This window comes from Hypanus sabinus, chromosome 3 (assembly GCF_030144855.1).
Source record: "Hypanus sabinus isolate sHypSab1 chromosome 3, sHypSab1.hap1, whole genome shotgun sequence".
NCBI classification, from domain to species: Eukaryota; Metazoa; Chordata; class Chondrichthyes; order Myliobatiformes; family Dasyatidae; genus Hypanus; species Hypanus sabinus.
Window position 1 is genome coordinate 186,425,717 of NC_082708.1, and position 23,915 is coordinate 186,449,631.

General features: G+C 44.7%; 2 protein-coding genes across 3 annotated transcripts in view; both read left to right on the plus strand.

Annotated features, from left to right (window-relative positions):
- The window catches only part of nagk (N-acetylglucosamine kinase), a 31,135-nt gene extending 24,431 nt beyond the window's left edge, over positions 1-6,704 (plus strand). Inside the window, exons 8-9 of one of the 2 annotated variants that reach the window (XM_059965777.1) lie at positions 455-533; positions 5,405-6,704. In XM_059965777.1, coding sequence (XP_059821760.1) covers positions 455-533; positions 5,405-5,601 — 276 coding nt within the window. In that variant the 3' untranslated portion in view covers positions 5,602-6,704. The remainder of the gene's footprint in view (positions 1-454; positions 534-5,404) is intronic. The other variant, XM_059965776.1, reaches the window with a different exon arrangement.
- Positions 6,705-6,770: 66 nt separating this feature from the next.
- The window catches only part of LOC132390959 (uncharacterized), a 67,656-nt gene continuing 50,511 nt past the window's right edge, over positions 6,771-23,915 (plus strand). Inside the window, exon 1 of the mRNA XM_059963492.1 lies at positions 6,771-7,360. The gene's annotated coding sequence lies outside the window, so the exon portion shown is untranslated. The remainder of the gene's footprint in view (positions 7,361-23,915) is intronic.

The following is a 23,915-nucleotide window of genomic DNA, read 5'->3' on the forward strand; positions in this document are numbered from 1 at the left end:
GTGAGTTGGGTGGTAACTGGAGGGACCGGTTGTTACTGGTGCTTCTCTGCCTGAGCTGGGTGACAAGTGTTACTGCCGACTCCAGATTACAGGCAAGATTAGAGACCTAGATGGAGTGGACATAGAGAGGATGTTTCCAACACTGGGGGGGGGGTGGGTCTAGGACCCAAGAGAGAAGGACATCACCTTTGAACAGAGATGAGAAGGAATTTCTTAACCAGAGGTTGGTCAATATGTGGAACTCATTGCCACAGAAGGCTGTGGAGGCCAAACCATTGGATATATTTAAAGCGGAGCTTTTGGGTAGAAGCCAGGAAAATGAGGTTGAGAGGGAAAATAAGTCAGCCAAGATTGAATGGTGCAGCAGATGTGATGGGCTGAATGGCCTGATTTTACTCCTTTGTGTTATGGACTTACGGGGTTTAGGCTTAATTGAGGTTTTTCCCTGTTCCAGATACTTTTTGAGGGGGAGCTTGGTCTACCGATAGTCTGCGTGGGATCTGTTTGGAACAGCTGGGACCTGCTCAAAGATGGTGAGTTCTTAGGATGGTGGGGAGAGGAGAGTTATGAAGAGCTCTCTCAGAACACTGCCTTGGGAATCAACCCCTCTTTGGAATTGGACTTACTAACCCATGTACCTTTTGGAATATTCCAAAGACATATGAGTTAGTAAGACCAATTCCAAACAGGGGTCATGGGGAGAACGTACAATATGGACAATAGCGGAAATTGAACTCGAATCACTGATGCTGTAAAGTGTGATGCTACCGTACCAAGGCTGTATATGAAGTGCTGCTCCCTGGCAGTAGAGATGGTTATGGACAGACCTGTCACTGTGGGAATGGGAAGGGGTCGGGGTCTCCTGATGGATGGCCATTTTCGGTGTAGTGGTTAGTGTAATGCTTTACAGTGCCCGTTATGAGATCTGGATTCAATTCCGCCGCAGTCTGTGAGGTGTATATTCTCCCCGTAAACATGTGGGTGTCCTCTGGTGCTCCAGTTTACTCCCACATTCTAAAAACGCACGGGTTAGGGTAATTACATTGCGGACATACTTACAAGCTGCTATGGCAACAGATCCAGGCCATTGAGTCTGCTCCACCATTTCATCACGTCTGGTCCATTTTATCTCCCAGCTCCAATCTCCTGGTGTCCCTTCATGCCCTGACCAATCTAGAATCTGTCAGGCTCTGCTGTAAGTATACATAAAGATTTGGCCTCAAGTGCCTGTGGCAAAGTATTTCACAGACTCCCCACTCTCTAGCTAAAGAAAATCTTCCTCATCTCTGTTCTAAAAGGACGCCCCTCTATTCTGAGGCTGTGTCCTCTGGTCCTGGATTTTCCCACCATAGGAAACATCCTCTCCACCTCCACTCTATCAAGGCCTTTCACCCCTAGGTTTCAATGAGGTCACCCCTCATTCTTCTGAATTCTAGTGAATACAGGTCCAGAACCATCAAACACTTCATATGACAAGCTGTTTAATACTGGAATCATTTTCATAATCCTCCTTGGAACCCTCTCCAGTATCAGTACATAAGGGTCTTAAATCTGCTCACAATACTCCGTGAGGCCTTACCAGTGCTTTATAAGGACTCAATATTACATCCTTGCTTTTATATTCTAGTCCTCTAGAATGAATGTTAAAATTCTGTAGGAATAAATGCCTACTTTACCACTGACTCAACCTGCAAATTAACCTTTAGGGAATCCTGTACTAGGACTCCCAAGTCCCTTTGCACCTCGGATTTTTGAATTTTCTCTCCATTTAGAAAATAGTCAACCCTTCTTTTACTAAAGTGCATGACCAAACACTTCCCAACACTATATTTCAAATGCCATTTCTTTGCCCTTTCACTTAATCTCTACTTCTCTACTTCCTCAAAACTACCTGTCCTCCACCTATCTTCATATCGGTTGTAAACCTTGCAACAAAACCATCAATTCCATCATCCAAATCACTGAAATCAGTCCCAACACAGACTCCTGTGGAACGCTACAAGTCTCCAGCAGCCAATAAGAAAAGGTTCCCTTTATTCCCTCTCTTTTCCTCCTGCCATTCAGCCACTGCTTTATCTATGCTGGTATCCTTCCTGTAATACCAAGGACTCTTAACTTGTTAAGCAGCCTCATGTGTGGCACCTTGTCAAAGGCCTTCTGAAAGTCCAAGTACACAACGTCAATTAATCCTCCTTTGTCTACTTGTTGTTTCTTCAAAGAATTCCAACAGATTTGTTAGGCAAGATTTTCCTTAAGGAAACCATGCTAACTATGGCCTACTTTATGACGTGCCTCCAAGTACTCCGAAATCACATCCTTAAGAATCGACTCTTTCATCTTCCCAAACACTCTTCATCTTCCCAACCACTGAGGTCAGACTAACTGGCCTCTGGGTTTCTTTCTTCTGCCTCTCTCTCTTATTGAAGAGTGGTGTGACATTTGCAATTTTCCAGTCTTCCTGAACCATTTCAGAATCCAGTGATTCTTGAAAGATCACTACTAGTGCCTCCACAATCTCCTCAGCCAGCTCTTTCAGAATCCTGGGGTGTAGACAATCTAGTGCAGGTGACCTATCTTCAGACCTTTCAGATTCCCAAGAACCTTCTCCCTGGTGATGGTAACTTCATGTTCTCTGACACCTGGAATTTCCACCACACTGCTAGTGTTTTACACAGTGAAGACTGATGCAAAATACTGCTTCAGTTCATCTACCATTTCCATGCTCCTTTACTACTGTACGTCTCCAGCATCATTTTCCAGTGGGCCAATATCCACTCTCACCTCTCTTTTACACTTAATGTATCTGAAGAAACTTTTGGTATCCTCTTTAATATTATTTCTAGCTTACTTTCGTATTCCATTTTTTTCTTTCTGAAATTTTTAGTTGCCTTCAGTTGGTTTTTAAAAGCTTCCCAATCCTCTAACTTCACACTAATTTTTGCTCTATTATATGCCAGCTCTTTGACTTTTATATTGGCTTTGTCTTCTCTTGTTAGCCATGGTTATGTCATTTTGCCTTAAGAAAACGTCTTCCTCTTCCTTTCAAATTGCTTCCAGAAATTCCAGCCATTGTTGTTCTGCCATCATCCCTGCCAATATTCTTTTGCAATCAATTTTGGCCTACTCCCTTCTCATGCCTCTATAATTTCCTTTACTCCACTGTAATACTGATACATCTGACTTTAGCCTCTCCTTCTCAAATTTCAGGATGAATTTGATCATATTATGACCTCTTACTTCTAAGGGTTCTTTTACCTTAAACTCTCTGATCAATTCCGATTCATTGTGCAACATCTGATCCCCTATTGGGCTCAACCGTGAGCCGCTCTATAAAACAATCTTGTAGGCATTCTAGAAATTCCCTTTCCTGGTATCCAGCACCAACCTGATATTCCCAATCTACCTGCATATTGAAGTCCCCAGTGGCTATTGTAATGTTGCCCTTTTGGCATGTATTTTCTATCTCCCGTTGCAATTTGCAGACTGCATCCTTACTGCTGTTCAGGGGTCTGTATATAACTCCCCATCAGGGTCTTCTTACCCTTATCTCTGCCCACAATGATTCAACACCTCTTTCTAATGATTTGATTTCATTTTCTTACCAACAGAACCACACCACCCCCTCTGCCTACCTGCCTGTCCTTTTGGACATTAAGCTCCCACTATAATCTTTCAGCCATGATTCAGTGATGCCCACAATGTCATACGTGCCAATCTGTAACTGTGCTTCTGGTTCATCTACCTTATTCTGCACACTGCACACATTCAAATATAACGTCTTCAGTCCTGTATTCACCCTTTTTGATTTTGTCTGTCTTTTACATTGCAACTCATCCTGTTGACTGCAGTTTTGCCCTATCAACAGTCTCTCCCCATTCAACATTGCTTCTGTTTGTAAACCAGCTACCTCATCTTCAGCACCATCACTCTGCCAAATTAGTTTAAACCCTCTCAAGCAACTCTGGCAGCCCTGACCGAAAGGATATTGGTACCCCTCGGGTTCAGGTGTAGCCCGTCCCTTTTGTACAAGTTGTATCTTCCCCAGAACAGATCCCAACGATCCCTAAATTTGAACCCTTGGCCTCTACACCAGTTAGTCAGCCACACATTCACCTGCCAAGCCATCCCATTCTTACCCTCACTAGCCAGCTGGTGGTGTAGTGGCATCAGCACCGGACTTCAGAGCAAAGGCTCCCGAGTTCAAATCCAGCCAGCTCCCTTGCACGCTTTCCATCCAAAAACGCACGGGTTAGGGTAATTACATTGCGGACATACTTATAAGCTGCTATGGCAACAGATCCAGGCCATTGAGTCTGCTCCACCATTTCATCACGTCTGGTCCATTTTATCTCCCAGCTCCAATCTCCCGGTGTCCCTTCATGCTAGCATCGAGCTAGCAATTCGGGGCCTCGTAAAAAATAAGAAAGTCCCAATGACTCCACCCAGAGTTAGGGGCTTTCTTCTTCAACTTCTTTACCCTCACTGGCTCATGGCACAGGCAGCAATCCAGTGATTAATATCCTGGGCGTTCTGTTTCTCAGCTTTCTAAAATCTCTCTTCCTATGTTTTCTACCGATGTCATTGGTGCAAATATGTACCAAGACTTCTGGCAGCTCACCTTTGACCTTGAGAACACCATGGACCCAGTCTGAGACATCCCTGATCCTGGCATCTGGGAGGCAAGAAACCACTCTATTGTGCCCACAGAATCTCACCTGTCTCTCTGACTGTGGAATCTCCTATCAGCTCTGCAGTCCTTTTCACCCCTCTGCACTACTGAGCCTCAGCACTAGACTCAATGCCAGAGACCTGGTCACTGTGGCTCCCCTGGTAGGTCACTCCCCCGCAACGGTGTGTAAAATTCCCTTCCTTCCCCTGATAGTCACCCAGTTTACTTGTCTCCTGCAACCTAGGGGTAACTACCTCCCTGTAGCTCCTATCTGTTACCTCCTCATTCTCCCGAATGAGTCGAAGGACACCGAGCGACATCTCCATTTCCTTAATGCGTTCTCCCAGGAGCTGCAGCTTGGTGCACCCAATGCAGATGTGTTCATCCGGGAGGCCGGAGATCTCCCAACTTCCCACATCCCACACAGAGTACAAAACACTATTCTCACTACGCTACTCTGCCCTAAAGGATGAGGGTTGAACAAGTAAGAACAGACAGAGAAACTCACCAGACACTTTACCTCACCTGAGCCTGATGAGTCAAGTCCACTCCAAACACTGGCACACTCAGCTGACCATCTCGAACGGTGTTGGTTGTTGGTGCAAAGTGACATATTTCACTGTCTGCTTCGCTGTACATGTGACAAGATAAAGCAAATATTTATCTTTCCATCTTTAGCTCCGCTTCCTTGCGTCCGTTGCTGCAGAACCGAAGTCCTTTCTGTTTTCTCCTCAGGGTTTCTCGAGGTGCTGGCGGAAGCGAGGCAGAAGCCGGAGGGGAGACTGCTGTCCAAGTTCTCCCTGATGAAGCTGAAGCAGCCATCGGCGGTTGGAGCAGCCAGTCTTGGCGCCAAGCACACTGGTTACGATTTACCAGTGCGGTACACCAATAATGTGACAGTCTTCTACACGCACTGCTACCAACCCCAGTGAACCTGCCGTCGTGGGGGCACACGGGTCATGTGGCCTTGACCAGGGAGCTTGCTTAATCAGGGATGTAAATATGACGTAATTATGGACACTCAGTGATTCCTTTCCATGCCCGTACTTTAGATGTTTACCAACCAAAAATTTAATTGCAAACTAATCAATCACGTCCTTATCAGTTACACAGTCCTGGAAAACAATATCATTCACTTTCTGCCCCACTCTCAGGGCAACACTTAAACAGGGGTGGGAATTAATGCGCACAAGTTTCAGTCCTGCACAACTGCGATCTGATCTTCAGGTACCAGGCGAGGGGGTCAGCATCAGGATGACAGGTGTGGGGGGATCACCTTTAGGTGACAGGCATGTGGGGGGGGGGTGAGGTCACCATTAGGCACTGGCTGCGCGGGGTTACTATTAAGTGCCGACCCAAGTGTGGAACGGGGAGGTGAATGGGCCACCTTTCACACCCACAACCCATGTACTGGCTTGGTCTGTATGAAGGTGTGGGAGATGTGTTTGTGGAGTGTTTTCCATCTTTTGCACTTTGTGTTTTCTGATGGTAGAAAGAGGCCATTTGGTCCTTCAAGCCCATGTCAGCTCAGTCTCATTCTTTCCCTTATTTTCTGTCTGTCTCCATGATCTTCCTGCCATCCCCTAACACGCAAAGTGTATTTTACAGCAGGTGATTAGTCTGCCAACACCCCCTGCCCCACTCCTCGACTCCCACAATTGCGAGGTAGGAGGGAGGTGGAACACACAGGGGAAACTCATATGGTCTCCGAGAGAACGTTGACAGCACCTGATGTCGGAATCGAACCTGGAGGGTGTCTGAAGGACATGTAACAATTACTGACTGACCCAGTCGGCTCATGGGTCTACAGAATGGGTCAGCGAAAACAAAATAGTGACGTGCACCCTTATAACATTCCTGAAGAGAACTGTGTTTTATTGGTGATTGTCAGAATATATTTGCACTTCCATGATGGATAACGTTGTGAAACATGAAAATGGTTGTCTGTGTTTTCTTTAACTCACTTCATTTGTTCGATCTGCACCTAGGCAGAGGGAGGGCCTGTTGAGCTGTCGAAGGGTTAGGAGGGACACTAGTTCTTGATGTTCTACAGAACATGGTCTCTGGGGTGGGTGGTGGGTTCCCGTTGCTTTCTGTTGGAACAACGGGGGTGGGGGGAGCGGGTTGACGCTTTGCTCATGCTTGTGTGTGGGAGGAGGGCTTTGAGGCCCTAATGTTCATTCTTTGGGTTCTTTCCCTCTGTTTCGAGGATATCCGCAAAGAGTAAGGATTGCCAGTTGTATACTGTGTATGTTCTCTTGATATTAAATTGAACCATTGAACTGGTTTCAGTGACCAAAGATAAGTCATTATAATCGTAGTGTAGTGGATCACTCACGTCGAGTATGTTGTTCTCTTAATGGAGAATGCCTGTGCATGGCTTTGTTTAACGAGGGGAGTCTGATGCACGGGCAGCCACCACACGGTCCTTGACAGATCAGGGTCAGTCAGGGTCCAGTGGCATGGAATTCAGGGGACCCTTCACTGCTGCAGCCTTCCTCCATCTTCACTGCCGTTGTGATACATCATTGTCTTCTGCCAGCTCCACCACTGAGGTCTTGGTTGGAATTGCTCTTTCTCTGGAATCTCCCCCTCGACCTTACCACCATGGGTGACCCTACCAGGAGCATAGCACCAGACGGCATCACTCTCAGGATCTCGGGAACCGACAAGCCCCTCCATCATGACAAGGTAACGACCTTTGGAGAAGACATATGATATGTCATAGAGCAATGCAGCATAGATACAGTCTCTTCAGCTTAGCCAGTCCATGTGCCCACCCAGCTAGTCCCAATTTCCTACACATATCCCTCTAAGCCTCATATCTCCATGAACATTTCCAAATATTGTACCTATTTCAACCACTTCCTCTGGCAGCTCGTTCCATGTTCTCGCCAGACTCGAAATGAAAAAAGTTTCCCCTCAGGCCCCTTTTAAATCTTCCCTATCTCACCCTAAAGCTGTGTCCCCTAGATTTGGACTCCCCTACCCTGGGGAAAAGTCTGTTACCATCCTTATCTATGCCTTTCTTAAATGTTTCTTTAAGGTTACCTCCCAGCTTCCTATGTTCCAAAGAATTAAAAACCTAAGCTCTCAGATGCTCTAGTCCTAGCAATCTCTTTGTAAAGCTTTTTTTGCACTCTTTCAAGTTTTAAAAGATGAAGATTAGTTTTATTTGTCCCGTGTGCATGAAAACAGTGAAAAGCATCGTTTTGTGTCAACAACCAACACTCTCTGAAGATATGCTGGGGCAGCCTGCAAGCATCACCATGATAACATGCCCACAATTCACTAATCCTAACCTGGACGGCTTTACATGTGGGAGGAAACCAGAGCACCCAGAGGAAACCCACGTGGTCACAAACACCTTAAAGACGGCAGCGGGAATTGAACTCCAGGCGGTGATCACAGGTGATAACTGCTACACTGCCATGCCACATCTTTACGGTAACAGGGTAACCGTACTCTCAGTACTCCAAGGGCAGCCTCACCAATAACTTGGACAACTTGCAAACCAACTCCTAAACTCAACAGCACAAGGAATTCTGTAGATACTGGAAATTCAGAGCAACACACACACAAAATGCTGGAGGAACTCAACAAGTCGGGCAGCATCTATAGAAAGGAATAAAGAGTCGATGTTACAGGCCAAGATCCCTCATCAAACTAATTCAATATCCTGTCACCTATCTACAGGAAAGATGTAAATAACTTCTATCATTGTAAATCAGTGAGTATTATATCTCCCCTCTCGCTGTGAAAGGGAACACCTCTTTTTCCCTTTATTAGGGAGAGAGAGCCTGTGGTATGTCAAATTGTCAGGTGAATGATTGATTTTTGTTGTACTGCAGATTATGGTCTTTATTGGGGGCTTTGCTATTGTTACTCGGTAGGTGGAGGGTGCTGATGCTTTTTTTTGCTGAAGTGGGTGGGGGGATCGTTGCTTTGCTGCTGCTTTTGCATGGGGGAGTAGGGGGCTTTGGTGTTCTAATGTTTTAACTCATTCTTGGGGGCACACTTCTGTTTTTGTGGATGTCTGTGAAGAACAAGAATTTCAGATTGCATATTGTATAATTTCTCTGATATTAAATGGAACTAAAGGATGATTGAATGTTGAAAGATTACGAAGAAAATTTACAAGCACGTTGCCAGTTCTGGATGACCTGATTTTTTTAAAGAAGGATTGATTAGATTAGAACTTTATTCCTTAGAATGTAGAAGATTGAGAGGAGATTTAATAGAGGTATACAAAACGATGAGGGGTAGAGATAGGATTAATGCAAGCAGGTTTTTTCCACTGAGGTTGGATGGGATGACAGCCAAAGGCCATGAATTAAGGGTGAAAGGTGAAAAGTTTAATGGGAACATGAGGAAACTTATTCACACAGCAGGTTGTGAGAGAGTGGAATGAGCTGCCAGCACAAGTCTTGAATGCAAGCTTACATGGACGGTAGCATCTTTCCTCGCCACCGTATCTACCTGTGACACTGATTTCGACGGACTCGGAGTCCACTGCAACCTCCGAGCCTTTGACCATCCCCTCCGGCACAGCTTCTCCAAGCGCCATCCTCTGCCGAGCGTATTAAGACAGCCCCGCCAACGGCCATCGGCAATGCGACCCCGAGGACTGGGGTCCTGTTCTTCCCAGCAGAGTCCCGGTTCTCACAGCAGCAGCAGCAACGAAGAAGGTCTTCCTGGAGATTTTCGGATGTTCCTTTGTGCTCCCACGTCCGTTTTTCATCGAATTATGATTGTGCACGGCACCCCGCTTCACAAATAACAGATAATCAGCTCTGGAGTGTCCACTGCAAGATGCGTTGCGCCGCCATCTTGGATAAGCTTGATAAGAGATACCCACATGATGTGTTGCTTCCCAGATGCCAGGGTATGGGATGTCTCAGATTGGGTGCAGAGTATTCTGAAGGGAGAGGGTGAACAGCCAGAAGTCATGGTACACATTGGTACCGATGACATAGGTAGAAAAAGGAATGAGGTCCTGAAGAGAAAATTCAGAGAGTTGGGTAGGAAGGTGAATAGCAGGACCTCCAGGGTAGTAATCTCAGAATTGCTGACTGTGCCACATGCTAACGAGTGCAAGAATAGCATGATCAGGCATATTAATGTGTGGCTGAGAAACTGCTGTAGCAGGCAGGGTTTTGGGTTCCAGGATCACTGGGGCCTCTTCTGAGGGAGGTACGACCTGTATAAAAAGGACGGGTTACACTTGAACCCGAAGGGGTCCAATATCCTAACAGGCAGGTTTAAAAGAGCTGTTAGGGAGGGTTTAAACTAATTTGGGAGGGGGATGGGAACCGGAGTGATAGGGCTGAGGAAGGGGAAAACAGAAATAAATCAAAGATAGCGTGTAACAGAGATGATAGAAAGGCCAGGCAGGAGATGAGGCATAATCACAGCCAGTAGGATGAGTTACAGGGCAATAGAGACATGGTGCAGTTAAAGCAGAAAGCAACAAATACTGGACTGAAAGTGTTATATTTGAATGCACACAGCATAAGAAATAAAATGGATGATCTTGAAATTCAGCTACAGATTGGCAAGTATGATGTTGTGGCCATGTTGAAACTTGGCTAAAGGATGGCTGCCACTGGGAGCTGAGTGTCCGAGGATATACGGTGTATTGGAAAGATAGGTTAGTCGGCAGAGGTGGTGGAGTGCTCCTGTGTATAAGAAATAATATTAAATCTTTAGAAAGGGATGACATAGGATTGTAAGGTGTAGTGTCTCTATGGGGTGAGTTAAGAAATGGCAAGGGTAAAAGGACCCTAAAGGCAGCCGGATTGTGGATTACCAATTACAGCAGGAGATAGAAAAGGCGTTGCAGAAGGGCAATGTCATAATAATCATTGGGGATTTTAACATGAAAGTGGATTGGGAAAACTAGGCCAGTACTGAAACTCAAGTGAGAGAATGTATAGAACGTCTAAGGGGTGGCTTTTAAGAACAGCTTGAGTCCACTAGGGGATTGGCTGTTGTGCAATGATCCAGAGGTGTTAAGGAACCCTTGGGGAACAGTGATCACAATATGATCGAGTTCACTTTGAAATTTGAGAGGGAGAAGCTAAATTCCAATGTGTTGGTATTTCAGTGGAATAAAGGAAACTACAATGACATGAGAGGGGAACTGGCCAAAGTTGACTGGAAAGGGACACAAGCAGGAAGGAAAGCAGAATTTCTGCGAAAAATGAGGTAAATGCAAGACAGATATATTCCAAATAAGAAGAAATTTTCGAAGGGAAGAAGGACACTACTGTGGCTGACAAGTGAAATCAGAGCCAAAGTAAAAGCAAAAGAGGGTATACAAGGAAGCCAAAGCTAGTGGGAATATAGAGGATTGGGAAGCTTTTAAAAACTTGCAGAAGGAAACTAAGAAGGTCATTAGGAAGGAAAAGATGAATTATGAAAGGAAGCTGGTGACTAATATCAAAGAGGATACTAAAAGCTTTTTTGAGTATATAAAAGGTAAAAGAGAGTTGAGGGTAGATATAGGATTAGTAGAAAATGATGCTGGAGATATTGTAATGAGAGACACAGAGATGGCAGAGGAACTGAATGCACATCTTGCATCAATCTGCACAGTGGAAGACATCTGCAGTATACCAGACATTCAAGAGTGTCAGGGAAGTGAAGTTTGTGCATTGAAAATTACGACTGAGAAGGTGCTCAGGAAGCTTAATGGTCTGAGGGTGGATAAATCTCCTTGACTTGATGGAATGCACTCTTGGGTTCTGAAGGAAGTACCTGGAGAGATTGCAGAGGCATTAACAATGATCTTTCAAGAATCGATAGATTCTGGCATTGTACCGGATGACTGGAAAATTGCAAATGATACTCTGCTATTTAGGAATGGTGGGAGGCAGCAGAAAGGAAACTATAGACCTGTTAGCCTGACATCAGTGGCAGGGAAGTTGTTGGAATTGATTGTTAGGGTTGAAATTATGGAGTACTGGGAGGTACATGACAAGATAGGACAAAGCCAACATGGTTTCCTGAAAGGAAAATCCTGCCTGACAAACCTGCTGCAATTCTTTGAGGAATTTACAAGCAGGGTAGACAAAGGATATGCAATAGACTTGGTGTACTTGAATTTTCAGAAGGCCTTTGACAAGGTGCTGTACATGAGACTGCTTAGCAAGATAAGAGCCCATGGAATTATAGTGAAGTTACAAGCATGGGTGGACCATTGGCTAGTTGCTAGAAAACAGAGTGGGAATAAAGGCTGGCTGCTGGTTAGCAGCGGAATTCCACAGGCATCAGTGTTGGGAACCGCTGCTTTTTACAATGTACGTCAATGATTTGGACTGGGATTAATGGATTTGTGGCTAAATTTGCCGATGATACAAAGATAGGTGGAGAAGTGTGTGGTATTGAGGAAACAGAGAGCCTGCAGAGAGACTTAGATAGTTGAGGGGCAAAGAAATGGCAAATGAAATACAATGTTAGAAAGTGTATGGTTATGCACTTTGGTGGAAGAAATAAACAGGCAGACTATTATTTAGATGGGGAGAGAATTCAAAATGCAGAGATGCAAAGGGACTTAGGAGCCCTTATGCAGGATACCCTAAAGGTTAACCTCCAGGTTGAGCCGGTTGTGAAGAAGGCGAATGCAATGTTGGCATTCATTTCTAGAGATACAGAATATAAGAGCAGGGGTGTGATGTTGAGGCTCTATAAGGCACTTGTGAGACCATACTTGAAGTATTGTGTGCAGTTTTGGGCTCCTTATTTTAGAAAAGATATATTGACATCAGAGAGGGTTCAGAGAAGATTCACGAGAATGATTCCAGGGATGAAAGGATTACAGTGTGAGGCAGCTCTTGGCTGTATTCCCTGGAGTTCAGGAGAATGAGAGGGGAATCTCATAGAAACATTCTGAATGTTAAAAGGCCTGAATAGATTAGATATGGCAAAGTTATTTCCCATGGTAGGGGAGTCCAGGTAAAGGGGGCACGACTTCAGGATTGAAGGACATTCATTTAGAACAGAGATGCAGATAAATGACCTTGGTCGGAGGGTGGTAAATCTGTGGAATTTGTTGCCACGAGCGTCTGTGGAGGCCAAGTCATTGGGTGTATTTAAGGCAGAGATAGATAGGTTCTTGATTAGCCAGGGCATCAAAAGATATGGGGAGAAGGCAGGGGAGTGGAGATGACTGGAAGAATTGGATCAGCCCATGATTGATGGGCTGAATAGCCTACATCTGCTCCTATGTCTTATGGTCTTAACATGTATGTCTTTGGAACATGGAAGGAAACTGGAGCACCCAGAGGAAGTGGCATGAATTGTAACTCAGTCTTAAAGCTGACACTGTAAAAGGATTGCACAAAGTCCATGGTACTGTGTCACTGGTCTGAACAAGGTGGGCATCAGCACAGCTATTGTGAGAGAACTGGACTTCTATTCTTTAAGACCATAAGATACAGAAGCAGAATTAGACCATCTGGCCCATTGAGTCTGCTCCACTATTTCATCATGGCTGATCCAAATTTCCACTCAGTCCCGATCTCCTGCTTTCTCCCTGTATCCCTTCATGCCCTGACCAATCAGTAATATATCAACCTTGGCCTCCACAGCTGCCTGTGGCAAAGAATTCCACAGATTCACCACTCACTGGCTAAGGAAATTCCTCCTTATCTCTATTCTAAATTAACGTCTCCCTATTCTGAGTCTGTGCCCTCTAGTCCTAGACTCTCCCACTATAGGAAACACCATCTCTTCATCTACTCTATCTAGGCATTCAATGCTCTGGGCCTTGCAATACTTCTTAAAGAATGAAGTGACATTTGCAATTTTCCATTCCCCTTGAACCATTCCAACATTGAGTGATTCTTGAAAGACCATTACTAATGCCTCCACAGTTTCTTCAGCCACCTCTTTCAGGACTCTAGGATGTAGTCCACCTGGTCCAGGTGACTTATCCACCTTCAGACCTTTCAGCTTCCCAAGCACCTTTTCCTCACTAATGGTAACTACACTCACTTCTGCTCCCTGATACTCTTGAATTCCCAGCAAACTGCTAGTGTCTTCCACAATGAAGACTGATGCAAATGCTTAATAAACTTACCACCATTTTCTTCCCTATTACTACCTCTACAGTGTCATTTTCCACTGGTTCAATATCCACTCTCATCCATCTTTTACTCTATATATCTGAAACAATTTTTGTTAGCCTCCTTACAACACACAAAATACTGGAGGAACTCAGCAGGTCAGACAGCATCTATTGAAAAAAGTACAGTCAACATTTCAGCCTGAAACCCTCTTTGATACTTTTGGCTAACTTACCTTCTATTAAATCTTTCCCCTCATTTTTTTAGTTATCTTCTGTTGGTTTTTAAAAGCTTCCCAATCCTCCAACTTCCCATAATTTTTTGCTATATTATATGCCCTATTGTTTTTTTTTGTTGCTTTTATTGTGTCTTTGACTTCCTTTGTCATTCACAGTCCCTTTTAGAATACGTCTTTAGCTTTGGCGTGTATCTTTCCTGTGCTTCCCGAAACTCCAGCCAGTCTGCCATCACCCCTGCTGGTGACCCCTTCCAATCAACTTTGGCTCTCATGCCTCTACTCCATTGTAATACTGTTACATCTGATTTTATCTTCTCACTCTTATTATAAGGATTTAATCCTTAGTAGAAACATAGAAAATAGGTGCAGGAGTAGGCCATTCGGCCCTTTGAGCCTGCACCACCATTTAGTATGATCATGGCTGATCATCCAACTCAGAACCCTGTACCTGCTTTCTCTCCATACCCCCTGATCCCTTCGGCCACAAGGGCCATATCTAACTTCCTCTTAAATATAGCCAATGAACCGGCCTCAACTGTTTCCTGTGGCAGAGAATTCCACAGATTCACCACTCTCTGTGTGAAGAAGTTTTTCCTCATCTCGGTCCTAAAAGGCTTCCCCTTTATCCTTCAACTGTGACCCCTCATTCTGGACTTCCCCAACATCGGGAACAATCTTCCTGCATCTAGCCTGTCCAATCCCTTTAGAATTTTATACGTTTCAATAAGATCCCCCCTCAATCTTCTAAATTCCAGTGAGTATAAGCCTAGTTGATCCAGTCTTTCTTCATATGAAAGTCCTGACATCCCAGTAATCAATCTGGTGAACCTTCTCTGTACTCCCTCTATGGCAAGAATGTCTTTCCTCAGATTAGGGGACCAAAACTGCACACAATACTCTAGGTGTGGTCTCACCAAGGCCTCGTACAACTGCAGTAGAACCTCCCTGTTCCTGTACTCAAATCCTTTTGCTATGAATACCAACATACCATTTGCCTTTTTCACCACCTGCTGTACCTGCATGCCCACCTTCAATGACAGGTGTACAATGACACCCAGGTCTCGTTGCATCTCCCCTTTTCCTAATCGGCCACCGTTCAGATAATAATCTGTTTTCCTGTTCTTGCAACCAAAGTGGATAACCTCACATTTATCCACATTAAGTTGCATCTGCCATGAATTTGCCCACTCACCTAACCTATCCAAGTCACCCTGCATCCTCTTAGCATCCTCCTCACAGCTAACACCACCACCCAGCTTCATGTCATCCGCAAACTTGGAGATGCTGCATTTAATTCCCTCGTCTAAATCATTAATATATATTGTAAACAACTGGAGTCCCAGCACTGAGCCTTGCGATCCACATCAATACCATACCCTCAATACTGTGTGCTTTAAGTGTGCACACTAATCTCCTGTGTGGGACCTTGTCAAAAGCCTTTTGAAAATCTAAATATACCACATACCTCCCCTATCCACTCTACTAGTTACATCTTCAAAAAATTCTATAAGATTTGTCAGACATGATTTTCCTTTCACAAATCCATGCTGACTTTTTCCAATGATTTCACCTCTTTCCAAATGTGCTGTTATCACATCTTTGATAACCGACTCCAGCATTTTCCCCACCACCGATGTCAGACTAACTGGCCTATAATTCCCCAGTTTCTCTCTCCCTCCTTTTTTAAAAAGTGGGGTTACATTAGCCACCCTCCAATCCTCAAAAACTAATCCAGAATCTAAGGAATTTTGAAAAATTATCACTAATGCATCCACTATTTCTTGAGCTACTTCCTTAAGCACTCTGGGATGCAGACCATCTGGCCCTGGGGATTTATCTGCCTTTAATCCCTTCAACTTACCTAACACCACTTCTGTACTAACATGTATTTCCCTCAGTTCCTCCATCTCACTAGACCCTCGGTCCCTTACTATTTCCGGAAGATTATTTATGTTCTCCTTAGTGAAGACAGAACCAAAGTAGTTATTCAATTGGTCTGCCATGTCTTTGTTCCCTATCATCAAATCACCTGTTTCTGACTATAAGGGACCTACATTTGTCTTGACCAATCTTTTTCTTTTCACGTATCTATAAAAGCTTTTCCAGTCAGTTTTTATGTTCCCTGCCAGCTTTCTCTCATAATCTTTTTCCCCTTTCCTAATTAAGCCCTTTGTCCTCCCCTGCTGGTCTCTGAATTTCTCCCAGTCCTCAGGTGTGCCGCTTTTTTTTTTGCTAATTTATATGTTTCTTCTTTGGACTTGATACTATCTCTAATTTCCCTTGTCAGCCACGGGTGCACTACCTTCCCTGGTTTATTCTTTTGCCAAACTGGGATGAACAATTGTTGTAGTTCATCCATGCGATCTTTAAATGCTTGCCATTGCATATCCACCGTCAACCCTTTAAGTATCATTTGCCAGTCTATCTAAGCTAATTCACGTCTCATACCTTCAAAGTTACCCTTCTTTAAGTTCAGAACCTTTGTTTCTGAGTTAACTATGTCACTCTCCATCTTAATGAAGAATTCCACTATATTATGGTCGCTCTTACCCAAGTAAGAATGCTAACCAAGTAAGGCCTCACACAACAAGATTGCTAACTAACCCCTCCTCATTGCTCAATACCCAATCTAGAATGGCCTGCTCTCTAGTTGGTTCCTCGACATGTTGGTTCAGAAAACCATCTCGCGTACATTCCAAGAAATCCTCTTCCTCAGCACCCTTACCAATTTGGTTCACTCAATCTATATGTAGATTGAAGTCACCCTTTATAACTACTGTTCCTTTATTGTATGCATTTGTAATTTCCTGTTTAATGCCATCCCCAACCTCACTACTACTGTTAGGTGGCCTGTACACAACTCCCACCAGCGTTTTCTGCCCCTTAGTGTTATGCAGCTCTACCCATATCGATTCCACATCCTCCAGGCCAATGTCCTTCCTTTCTATTGTGTTAATCTCCTCCCTAACCAGCAACGCTACCCCACCTCCTTTTCTTTCCTGTCTATCCCTCCTGAATATTGAATATCCCTGGATGTTGAGCTCCCATCCTTGGTCACCCTGGAGCCATGTCTCTGTGATCCCAACTATATCATATTCATTCATTACTATCTGCACATTCAATTCATCCACCTTGTTACAAATGCTCCTCACATTGACACACAAAGCCTTCAGGCTTGTTTTTACAACACTCGTAGCCCTTAAACAATTATGTTGAAAAGTGGCCCTTTTTGATTTTTGCCCTGGATTTGCCTGCCTGCCACTTTTACTTTTCACTTTACTACTTTTTGCGTCTACCCTCATTTTACACCCCTCTGTCTCTCTGCATTTGTTCCCATCCCCCTGCCACATTAGTTTAAAGCCTCCTGAACAGCAGTAGCAAACGCTCCCCCTAGGACATTGGTTCCAATCCAGCCCAGGTGCAGACCGTCCTGTTTATACCAGTCCCACCTCCCTCAGAACTGGTTCCAATGCCACAGAAATTTGAATCCCTCCCCCTTGTACCATTTTTCAAGCCACATAGCACGTGGCACTGATAGTAATCCAGAGATTATTACCTTTGTGGTCCTACTTTTTAGTTTATCTCCTAACTCCCTAAATTCACCTTGTAGGACCTCATCCCGTTTTTTACCTATATCGTTGGTACCTATGTGCACCACGACCACTGGCTGGTCACCCTCCCGTTCCAGAATGTCCTGCAGCCGCTCAGAGACATCCTTGACCCTTGCACCAGGGAGGCAACATACCATCCTGGAGTCTCGTTTGCGGCCACAGAAATGCCTATCTATTCCCCTTACAATCGAATCCCTGTCACTATAGCTCTCCCACTCTGTTTCCTTCCCTCCTGTGCCACAGAGCCACCCATGGTGCAATGAACTTGGCTGCTGCTGCCTTCCCCTGTTGAGACATCTCCCCCAACAGTATCCAAAACTGTATATCTGTTTAGGAGAGAGATGACCTCAGGGGACTCCTGCACTACCTGCCTACTGCTACACTGTCTAGTGGCCACCCCTTCCCTTTCTGCCTGTGTAGCCTTTACCTGCGGTGTGGCCAACTCACTGAACGTGCTATTCACGACTTTCTCAGCATCGCGGATGCTCCAGTATGAATCCAATTGCAGCTGCAGATGCTCAATGTGGTCTGCCAGAAGCTGCAGTTGGACACCCTTCCTGCACACATAGTCATTAGGGACACTGGAAGTATCCCTGATTTCCCACATGCTGCAGGATGAACAAACCATGGGGCTGATCTCAGCTGCCATGACCTACCCAATACTTGCCTCAACTTTTGAAACTTTCTCCTTTGAAAGGAACTTACCCGGCCTTACCTCACTTGGAGTGAAGCTCGTCCTCAGCCTCTTCTTGTCGAAGCCTCGATTGCCCAATCAGCTGCTTTCTGCTGAGTCTGAGCTATTCAAATCTTGATTGACTTGATTGCACAGTCCAACTGCCAAAACTGCCAGAATCTCTCGAGTCAAAGCCTCAAATCTCCACTCCTTCACTGGCCCACTCACTCACTGGCCGCTCCGCTTGAGGTAACCCTCTATTTATTTATTTGATAAATAATGATCAGACAGGCACAGAAAGAATCGGTATTTATTGTCTCAACTAAAGAGCACGTGAGTTACAAACTAACTACCTGTGGGCATGTGCACTAGAATTCCCTAACCCTCCATGAACAGTCAATGAAGAGAAAAGTTATTACCCAGGAAAGGAGTCTCTGCTGGCCAGGCGTTCCTTGTGGTCCCAATCCCCAGGTGTCTGTGGGATCTTCCTCATTCACAATGGCTGTTCTCTAGTTGCTGAAGGGTCATTATTGTTACATATATAGAGCTCCTGATTCCCCATCAGTTGAACTGATGGCTCTCCATCCCATTGGCTCAAGGTCACCTGATTCATCTGGGTCACCTTCTTACTGGCTTGAGTGTAGGGCTGGAACCAAGATTGTTCTATGGTTTCTGCCCCAAGCCTTTGTTCCTTTCAACTCTGACTAGTTCAGACCAGTTAAACTATGTGACCCAGATACTGATTCTAATCTGATTACAGATTGCTCGTCTGGTAAATCTGAAATCTGTCACTTTACATAATAAATAGCCGCTCATCTGAGAAAGGTCTCAGGTTTACCTGAAGCTCCTTGTGTCCACATTGAATTGCTCTGTATCAGTTCAGGGTCCACAGGTGACAAAGACAACTGGTTTGTCTGCTTTCCCTGTCCTTGATTCGTTCACATCCACTAACTTGTAGACTTTTTGGCCAACACTCCCAAACTGCATCCAGTATCGCACTCTCTAATTGAAACCTCTAATTGATTAAGGAAACTTTCCTGAACACACTTACAAATGTGCCTCTTCTAAGTTTTTTTAAGGTCCTGCTAGCTGAAATGGAATGGAATATTCTGAGTCTCATCCCTTGCAGAACATAGAACAGTACAGCACAATACAGGCCCTTCAGCCCTTAAAGTTATACCAACTCTTCAAACCTACTCCGTAACCAATCTACCCCTTCTCTCTTACATAGCCGACCAATTTTCTCCATTGAGAGGACCTGACTGGCTGCATCACTGGTGGTATGGGAACTGAACTTCCCTCAATCACAGGACTCTGCAGAGGGTGCTGTGGACAGCCCAACGCATCTGTAGTTGAACTTCCCACTATTCAGGACACTTACAGAGACAGGTGCGTAAAAAGGGCCTGAAGGATCATTGGGGACCTGAGCCACCCCAACCATAAACTGTTTCAGTTGCTACCATCTGGGAAACGGTACCACAGCATTAAAGTCAGGACCAACAGGCTCCAGGACAGCTTCTTCCACCAGGCCAACAGACTGATTAATTCATGCTGATACAATTGTATCAGCTATATTGACTGATTATGGGGGCTAATTGTAAGCTATATTGACTGTCCTGTTGTACATAATATCTATTATAAATTACTATAAATTGCACATTCAGATGGAGACATAACAAAGAATTTTACTTCTCATGTATGTGAAGGATATAAGAAATAATGTCATCTCTGTGCTTATCTAAGAGTCTCATAAATGTCCCAAATGTACCTGCATCTGACACCACTCCTGGCAGGGCATTCCACGAACCCACCACTTCCTGTGTAAATAAAAAACTTTCCTCTGACATCCCCTGCCCATACTTTCTTCAAATCACCTTAAAGTTATGCCCCTGATCTTAACCATTTATGCCCTGGGGAAAAGGTCTCTGGCTGTCAACTCATTCTATGCCTATAATCATCTTGTACACCTCTTTCAAATCACGTCTCATCCTTCTTTATGCCAAAGAAAAATGTGTTTGTTCATTCAGCCTTTCCTGATAAGATGTGCTCCCTGATACTGGCATCATCCTGGTAAATCTCCTCTGCACACCCTTCCTATAATGAGGTGACCAGAACTGAATACAATATTCTAAGTGTGGTCTAACCAGAATTTTATAGAGCTTCAGCATTACCATGTGGTTTTTGAGCTCAGTCCCCCGACCAAAGAAGGTCAATGCACGATATGCCTTCTTAACCACCCTTAACCATCAACCTGTGCAGCAACTTTGCGGGATCTCAAGAGTCCCAATGTTCTCCCATACTGTTAAGAATCTGTCCACCAACCTTGTAGTCACAATCAGAATCAGGTTTTAAATCACTGGCATATGTCATGAAATTTGTTTTGTAGCAGCAGTACAGTGCAACACACAGATAAAACTATAAATTACAATAAGAAATACTATTATATAAAATAAAGTAAGTAATGCAAATAGGGAGCAAAAAGAAGTGTACATGGGTTCAGACAGACATACTTTATTGATCCCGAGGGAAATTGGGTTTCATTACAGTCGCACCAACCAAGAATAGTGTAGAAATATAGCAAAATAAAACCAAAAAAAATTAAATGATAATAAGTAAATTATGCCAAGTGGAAATAAGTCCAGGACCAGCCTATTGGCTCAGAGTGTCTGACACTCCGAGGGAGGAGTTGTAAAGTTTGATGGCCACAGGCAGGAATGACTTCCTATGACGCTTGGTGTTACATCTCAGTGGAATGAGTCTCTGGCTGAATGTACTCCTGTGCCTAACCAGTACATTATGGAGTGGATGGGAGTCATTGTCCATGATGGCATGCAACTTGGACAGAGTCCTCTTTTCAGTTCATTGTCCAAAGAGAAATTTGATGGCGGGGGGAAGAAACTGTTCCTTAAGTGTTGAGTGTGTCTACAGGCTTCTATACTTCCTCCTTGATGGTAACAATGAGAAGAGGACATGTTTGTTCATTGTGTGCCTTGTCATATGATGTGGGTGATCACAGTCCTTCCATGACCATGAGTTAGAAACATAGAAAACCTATAGCACAATACAGGCCCTTCAGCCCACAAAGCTGTGCTGAACATGTCCTTACCTTAGAAATTACCTAGGCTTACCCATAGCCCTCTATTTTCTGAGCTCCACGTACCTATCCAGGAGTCTCTTAAAAGATCCTATTGTACCTGCCTCCACCACCATCGCTGGCAGCCCATTCCACGCACTCACCACTCTGAGTAAAAAACTTACCCTTGACATCTCCTCTGTATCTACTTCCAAGCACCTTAAAACTGTGACCTCTCGTGCTAGTCATTTCAGCCCTGGGAAAAAGCCTCTGACTATCCACACGATCAATGCCCCTCATCATCTTATACACTTCTATCAGGTCACCTCTCATCCTCTGTCACTCCAAGGAAAAAGGTTGAGTTCACTCAACCTATTCTCATAAGGCATGCTCCCCAATCCAGGCAACATCCTTGTAAATCTCCTCTGCACCCTTTCTATGGCTTCCATATCCTTCCTGTAGTGAGACGACCAGAACTGAGCACAGTACTCCAAGTGGGGTCTGACCAGGGTCCTATATAACTGCAACATTACCTCTCTGCTCCTAAACTCAATCCCATGATTGATGAAGGCCAATGAACTGTATTCTTTCTTAACTACAGAGTCAACCTGTGCAGCAGCTTTGAGTGTCCTATGGACTCGGACCCCAAGATCCCTCTGATCCTCCACACTGCCAAGAGTCATACCATCGATGCTATATTCTGTTGTCATATTTGACCTACCAAAATGAACCACCTCACACTGATTTGGGTTGAACTTCATCTGCCAGTTAGTGGCAGATTTTTCTGCAGAAGTGGTTTGCCATTGTCTTCTATACGGTGTCCCTACAGGGTGGGTGACCCCAGCTTGAGAGATTGTCTGCCTGATGTCAGTGGTCACATAACCAGGGCTTGTGATATGCACCAGGTGCTCATACGACCATCCACCACCTGCTCCCATGGCTTCACATGACTGATCAAGGGACTAAGCAGGTACTACCCCTTGTCCAAGGGTGACCTGCTGGTTAGCAGAGGGAATGAGTGCCTTACACTTCCTTTGGTAGAGACGCATCTCCTTCCTGCCACCCATCTGGGTAATAGTTGTCCTTAATGATGTCTTTTTGAGGCATCGCCTTTTCAAGATCAACACGTACGAACAAGCTGAAATGAGCAGTCAACATTTCAACGGATGCTGCCTGAGTTCATCCAGCCTGTTTGTACGTGTTAATCTGACCACAGCATCTGCAGTGTACTTTGTGTTTGCCTTTTCAAGATGACCCGGATGCTGGGGAGGCTAATGCCCATGATGGAGCTGGCCGAGTTTACAACTCTCTGCAGCTTTTTCTGACTCTCTGCCTTCAATTTACTGAAAGCATCCAGACAGGGGACACTGTGTGATCAAAAAAAAAAGATGAGGCAAAATTTCTTTTGCCTCTTGAGGACAAGGAGGTGCTGGTGAGCTTTCTTGTCCTGAGAGAGGGGAGGAATCATCAACTGGGGAAGGTGCAATGATGTCACAGGAGTGGAGGGGAGTGACATCATAATTAATTATATTTCTCATTTAATACAATGTAACATTGCTGTTCATCTCCACATATCTACATACACACGCACACGCACGCACGCACACACACACGCACACCTGTATACGCACGCACGCATTTATAAACTGTCATACATGGTAAAATTGACAAAACCATTTTTAGAAGACAATCTTCATGCAGTGAGAGGAAGTGATTCTTGTTATTGGAACAATCAGAAGGTAATAACTCCGTCTCCAAAGAACTGGACCCAATTAGTGATGTTATGAATATTATTGGCTTGGGAGGTTGGGGAGGTCAGTGGGATTGCTGGTGTTTGAGAAACCTTAATAGTTGTTGAATACTGGTGGCCAACCATTTTAATTCCAGTCTCCTTCCAATTCCAGCTCTCAGGTTGGAGGTACAACACCTGGTATTCCACCTGGATAGTCTCCAAGTTGATGGCATGAACACTGATTCCTCTGACTTCCAGTAATTTATCCCCACACCTTTTCTTTTTCCATTCCACTTTCTGGCTCCCCTCTTACTCCTTCTCCTCACCAGCCTATCACTTCTTTCTGGGTCCCCTCCTCCTTCCCTCGCTCCCATGGTCCACTCTCCTCTCCTATCCAACCCTTTATCTTTCCAAACCACCTCTATCTCTCCCACCTATCAAATCCAACCTCTTTACTTCATCTTTCTCCCTCACCCACTCACCTGGTTTCACCTATCGCCTGCCAGCTTGTACTCCTTCCTCTCCCCCCTTCTCCTCATCTTAGCTTCTGCCCCCTTCTTCTCCAGTCCTGATGAAGAGTCTTGGCCTGAAACATTGACTTTATTTATTTCCATGGATGCTGCCTAACCTGCTGATTTCCTCCAGCTTTTTGTGTGTGTGTGTTGCTTTGGATCTCCAGCACCTGCAGAATCTCTTGTGTGTGTGTTGTTGCAAAGTGGACAAAAGGGCTCGTTTCTGTGTAGTATTGTTCAAAGTTCTGTGCCGTAGGTTCATTGTGTCTTAGAGCACTCCACCACAGAAACGGGCACTTCAGCCCATCTAGTCTGTGCCAGCCTGGTTTTCCGTCTAAT